General features: G+C 33.2%; 1 protein-coding gene across 1 annotated transcript; it reads right to left on the bottom strand.

Annotated features, from left to right (window-relative positions):
- On the bottom strand, positions 2,010-5,867 carry LOC107619076 (E3 ubiquitin-protein ligase CHIP). The gene is made up of 8 exons (XM_016321284.2): positions 5,494-5,867; positions 5,305-5,372; positions 5,129-5,192; positions 4,528-4,599; positions 3,201-3,334; positions 2,825-2,978; positions 2,622-2,732; positions 2,010-2,533 (listed from the first exon to the last, which is right to left on the bottom strand). Exons 1-8 carry the CDS (start codon positions 5,611-5,613, stop codon positions 2,411-2,413), a joined length of 846 nt encoding a protein of 281 aa, XP_016176770.1. The 5' UTR covers positions 5,614-5,867; the 3' UTR covers positions 2,010-2,410.

Raw genomic sequence — 6,674 nt, 5'->3', positions numbered from 1 at the left:
GACAACCCCCAATCTTAAGTATACAACATATCCACACACTCTTCACACACTTATCGCATTTTCTCCTTGATTGCAACCGGTAGGGTTTGAACCTGTGACCTTTGAGGTGAGGAAGGGGAGATATGCTATGTGAGTTAAAGCTCATTGGCATAGAAAGACTTAATAAAGTGAGTATGAAATACTGAAGTGAAGATAGGATTTCTAGTTTCAACCATTTTTTTCTACTAGGACTACCATGTAAAACAGAAATTCCTTTCGGCTTGAAATGATGTATCAAACTTGAGCATTTGTTGGTAGTCTGAATTTTTTTTTCTTACTGTTTTCTGGCTTGGCAGGCTAAGGATTCATCTGTTCTGTATCTAAGTGTCATTTAAGAATATATTGCTGACCAATAGATTGCTGCATATACAAGGTGAATTTCGAATTTCTAACACATTTACTTAAACAAACGAGTGAGCTGACGATTGAATAATCCAAATTGATTTGAAAATTATCATTGAACAAGTAACACAACAGTAAAACAATTAATTCAATTAACAATTATAACACTAACCATTACAATTTAGTAAATTTACAGAATTACAATAGTAACAAGAAGAAGCTAGATCTAACAACAGGTAACAACAATAACTAACTAACAATTAAACATCTAAATCGATACAACAATAACTAAAAAAAATCAATAACAGTAAAAGGACAATAAATGGACCAGAAATGTTCATCTAAGAAAAGAGAGAGAACATGACCAAAGATGGACGAGAGACCAGTGAGGCAATGAAGCAACAATAAAGAAGAGGGTGGCTGGAAGGCAAGATGCAAGAGACAATAATATCTCCTGGAATCGCGACAAGAGGAGATGACGGCATCTGAAAGAAGGTGAGAACATGACGACTACGATGGCCAAAACAACGGCAAACTTGAGCGAGAAACCGACAAATAATATTAGGATATGTTCATATTTCATTAAATTTTGCCTCCTTTTCCCGCCTAAAACGATTTAAATAAAGGCCAATTCTATGGTATCTTTTGTTTGAGGTCTAACTTTTACTTAAATTATCTTTTATAATAACTTTAAACTATTTAAAATTTTTTAACTTTTATACTTTTAAATTTAAAATAAAATATTTAACCTATTTTAGCAATTAAAGAACATCTTTTAAGCACCATAACAAACACCTTAAATAAATGCCAATTAGTTTGTTAGTTCTTGATTCAATTCGGTTCATCGGTTTTTAGTTGTTAGTTGATTTTCTGCCTGTTTTAAGACTTCAAGTACCAAAACTACTTGACTTTTGGTTTCTGATTCGGTCGATTCAGTTTGATTTTTAGAATTATGGGATAAAATAATTTTATACAAACATTGAATCAAATATTAACACATCATTATTAAATATAACTAATTTTCAAATTCACAATTCATCCAAATACATAAATTTAACTAAATAATCATATAATATTTTACATTATCAATACATTAAAAATACACTCTTGAAAAAAAATAAAAAATTAGAGGAAACTTGGAAAGAAATGCAATTATAGCATTAGATGGTGTTTACAAAAAGGTGTGGGACAGTAACAAAAAGGAGTTGCCATGTTACTGTTTCTATTATCAAATATTCACAATTTCACATTGCCTCACACGTGAAACATCTCACACACATGGAATATTTTGGTGGTTCAATTAATTATAGATAAAAAGTTAAAAGATTTTACATTTTACACTGAAACATTTTACGGTCACATTGCATCCTTATCCTAAATGTACATGCTAATACCATCCTGTTTGCATTTATTGATTGCATCATGCTAATTAGGAAATGGGAAATGTTATAACCTATACAAAGAGTGAGCATTGGAAAAGCCATAATGAGATTACAAAAATCAAAAGCATACATTTCCAATGCATCGATTCCAAAACATTAAATAACATAGGAGAATTTTTGGGCTATAGAAAACCATGCTTCCTCTCTGAACGTTATTGAATGAAAGGTCGTCAAAACCAAGAAGAATAGAAAGCAAAAGATGAATTTAATGGATAAACATAAACGCACTGCAAGGCTTGGTTTAGTGACAACTATGTTTAACTTGCTAGGAGGTGCACCGGGTTCAAATCCTAGCTATGTCTAGGAAGTTGATATATGGAGCCCATTGGGAAAGGGAAGGAGGGTGTGTGTGTAAGAGTACTTAACAAGACAATGAGCCAGCAAGAAACTATTAGGAAGCTGACAACTATATACATTTTCACATTATATGAGAATCAAGACCATATGTACAATTCATAATAAGATGCTCTCAAGATGTTCATCTTCTGGACGGCACCACAGGGAATCCACAAACATAGTTACCAAAAAACAAAGAATCCTGATGTGTTTGTTGAATAGATAAAACTGTTAATTTCTAACTTAAATTTTTAAACCTTGTAGGCCCACCCATGTGTGTCCAAGTATGCCTGCACTGCTTCCTTAATGGCCAAGTTCGGTACTAGTTGCGACGGATCCAGTGGTTCTCGCGTCACAGGGTCAAATCTACCAACCTATTTTACAATATTTTAGATGAATGCATACTGAATTTAAAATTAAAAGCATTTGATATAAAAGATTAGAACATGAAAATCAAATAACCTTCTGCAAATGATCAAGAATCACTGCCCTCTCATATGTAATTCCGCTCGGAGTGATTACGGGATCATGAAAAATATCAAGTGTGATTCTGCAGCATAAGTAATCTGGCACCTGTAGACTCAATAAACCATGTGATCAATGATATGCCATTATTTTTGAGACACCACATATGAAAGGATAGTGATCAAATGGCATGTACACACCTCAGTAGGTGTGTCACCCTCTGCAGCTTTACTGAAGACTCTTTGTAAAGCCTCTAACTGTTCCAATTGAGAAGTGGTAGCATCATCTAAAAATCCTTCCATGTGGGACATATCAAGAGAGTGTTTTTCCTTTAGAGCGGACTCGCAAGCTTCCCTGATACAAGAAGATATTTTATGAAAATAATATTAGATACAATGGCTAAATTTTCAATAACCATTAACCAATATAGAATTGAAATTTTGGTAACTGGTGGAAGAAAAAATGAAAAATCACAACGTAGTTTATAAAAAATATGATCAACACAGCTGATAGTAATAACCAATCATTCATGATGACCCTTGGATAATAGGTCTGACAATCACCAGAAAAACATACTTCAAGCTCTGCAAATCCCACGATCGCTTGGAAGATGTCCGTTCCCACTCTTGGTATTTTGCTCTCGCAAGCTCTCTCCATATTTCTTCTACCATATAGCCCTTGGGATTGGCGCCTCTCCCAAGATCCAAAGCCTTAAATTAAGTATCACAATCAGTGTGAATAAGGAAAAATCAATGTAAATATCTTAGAAAAGTTCATTACACAGAAAATCAGCAGTGAAGTTTATATTTAATCAGATGCTAGTCAAATCAAAGAGAAGGAAGCACAATGTCCCTTAGCAATTCAATAGTAAGCCAAATTGATCAGATAATCTGTGACTTGTCATCTATAACAAAGTATATTATCATCGAAATAAGAAATGATAAGGATGGAGACATGAGTGTTGGCTAATGTGGGAATGGATACAAATTGTCTCTAACTAATGTTTTGTAGCGCCGTTACTTTTCTCCATTGGCTCTCATAACCTAACATGAACCTACTAGGTATCCATGTTTTCATATCTTCAAACATGGCAGGCAAATTGCAATACCAACAAAAGAAAATAAGGGACAATACATGATTTAGAGAACAGTAATGGGAAAGCAAAATATCCTGCACCAGCCATCCACCAGAACAGCAAGCAAACACTAAATCACACTACCAATGGGCTAAACCACATGAAAGGACATTATAAGGCACTAACTGAAACCCATATTGCTAATCTTTCCATGACAAAGGTTTGAGTGGCAACCCCACCACAATCCTAAAAATGCAATTTACATAGAGGGATCAAGATTGGTGATTGCATGCAATATCAAAGAGCATAACAAGAGCTCATTTCTGATAGTCAAAATTCAAATTCATAGGACGCACTTTTGAAATTAAAAAAAAAAAAAGGAACCTCCCCCATCATAATTGTTCTAAGAACTAATATTATAATTAAGGGTTTATGTAACTTGTTCTTCCTTTCTTTTCCCTGCAATTTATCTTCAACTTCAATGCACATAGACCTCTGCAATATTATTAAACCTACACAAAATGACTTGTGCATTTATTTGTAAAAATGACGCTATAATTCCAGAAATGGCATGATCAGTATATATTTGTTAACCAAGCCTTTAACTCATGGAAAGTGATCCATGTGCACCAATAGGTAGTTGAACCATTCATCAGGTACAAAAGTGATCTACTATTAAATTCACAAAAAGTAAAATGCAAAACATTGTAAAAGCTAAACACTCATACACCATGGAAAGGCTTAACCATGCAATGAAGCATTAAATAATTTCAAGCAACAGCTATAACTAATGAACAAATGAACAAGAGATATTCAATGACGACTAACCTTCTCTAATTCTCTGATACCCTTGGTATGTTCTTGTTTCTGTAGCAATGCAAGTCCCAACATATAGTGAGCCTAAAATATATACGTAAGAAAATTCAGCTGGGCACAAGATAATCAGATCAAAGAACATAATCTAAAAATGAAAAGATCATGAACAATCTGCAACAAAATATCAAATTATAAAACGATGCATCCGAACATTCCAAACAGCCAAACACAGTCAATAGCTTAGCTAGCTATAATGAAATGTAGAAAGGTAACTCACAACTAATGATTGTTAAAATGCAATACGACAGTATAGAAATGCAATTCTATTCTTAAAATGGCAGCTAATGATTGCTTTCCAAGAGAACTAACAACTAGATTCCCAGAATCTATTGCCATTACTGAGATCTAAGACCAAACAAACCAAACTTGAAAAACACTAAACTCAGAAGAAAATCGAATATTATACTTAACCAATACAACACAACCATTGAAGCTAAAGACTCCGAAATCTCTAAAGAGTAAAGACTAAACAATGATCACAAAAAAAAAAAAAAAAAAAAAAAAAAAAAAAAAAAAAAAAAACCAGCGGAGCCTGCCGAAGAATTACAAAGACCTTAACCGAATGGTTGTCAAGCTGAATCGCTCTCCGACAATCTTCTTCCACTCTCTCCCAATGACTACAAACAAATAAAGCAGATAATAATAACACAAAAATACCCAAGCAGAAGTTAAAAAAAAATAAAATAAAATTAAAAATCAGGAAGTTATGTTATCATATACTATACTTACTGGCGCTTAAGATGGCAGAGAGCACGGTTCGTCCAATACACAGGAACATTAGGGCACAAAGTAATTGCCTTGAATCGCCCAAAAAAGAAAAACAAACAATGCAATAATCCCAAAAACGTTACAAATTTTCATTTTTTGAAAAGAAATATGATTATTGATTAATTAAAGGAAAAGGGTTAGAAAGCATACCTCTGTGTAGGCATCGATGGCGGCACCGAAACGGTCTTTCTTGAAGTAAGCGTTGCCATCTATTCTGAGTTGCTCCGCTTGCTTCGCCGCCGCTGACAAGGCACCACCACTTGGCCCCATTCTTGATTCTTCTCTTTCTCTCTCTTGATGGAACCAACTCTATTACAGTAATGATAATAAAATAAATAAAATATAATAATAATTTTACTTTATTATATTTGATGGGTGGGTCGAGGAAATGAGAATGGGAAGTGTGGAGAAATTAGGAGCGAAATGGAGGCGAAGAAGAGCGATTTAAGTTTGACTCGGGATTGTGCTTTGTGTGCTTTGGGGTTTAGAAGTTAGAACACCAGCGAACCTGCGACCATCCAGTCACGCTTACGCACCTAATTTAACACGCTTCATTTCACGAGTAAATAACAAAAATGTACCTAGTACCAAAACTCAGTTACTAAATTAATTATTATATATTTTTATATAAATATATATTATTTAATTTATTTTTATGTGTATTTTATATTACTAATTAATTTGATAAATATTCGTAAATCACTTAAAATATTGAGATTTATTGTTCATCTAGCTGATAATCTTTGTTATTTTCGATCCGATTGAACAAATGGTAGAGATAATTTATAAAGACATTTCGACGCTCAAATCAAAATATATTTTAGAGATAGGATTGATATAAGTGTGTGTAAGGTATCTTGGGAGCTTGCGATGTGTTGATTTGATAGGTGTCAAAATTTTAGACCTAAGAAGGATGATTCAGATTTTTGGGCCGAGTCATCGTTGGATCGTTGAGGTTGAAATTCGAATCTGTAATAATAACTAATTTTTTATATACGCTTACATAGTTAGGTAAATAAATATAAGAGTATATATATAACCAATTTGAGTTGGTCGAGTGGTCAGCTCATTCGTTTGCTTAAACAAGTGTCGGAGGTCTAAATTGCCTTATGCATGCAGTAATCTATTGGCCAATGGCAAACTCTTAAATTGAGCTCAGATCCATGACGGATTAATCTTTGACCTATCGTGTTGATAACATTTTTGTCCCAAAAAAATTTTATTCTAAATATAAATCAAAATTGATTAATTATTATTAAATTTATAATTTTATTATATGTAAATTGTGAAAAAAAATCTTTTAAAAATAAGCAAAAAATGTAAAATAAAAA

The sequence above is a fragment of the Arachis ipaensis genome, chromosome B09 (genome assembly GCF_000816755.2).
Source record: "Arachis ipaensis cultivar K30076 chromosome B09, Araip1.1, whole genome shotgun sequence".
In the NCBI taxonomy this organism is placed as follows: domain Eukaryota; kingdom Viridiplantae; phylum Streptophyta; class Magnoliopsida; order Fabales; family Fabaceae; genus Arachis; species Arachis ipaensis.
Note: the sequence above shows the minus strand (reverse complement) of the source record. Positions and strands in the feature narration are given on the sequence as shown.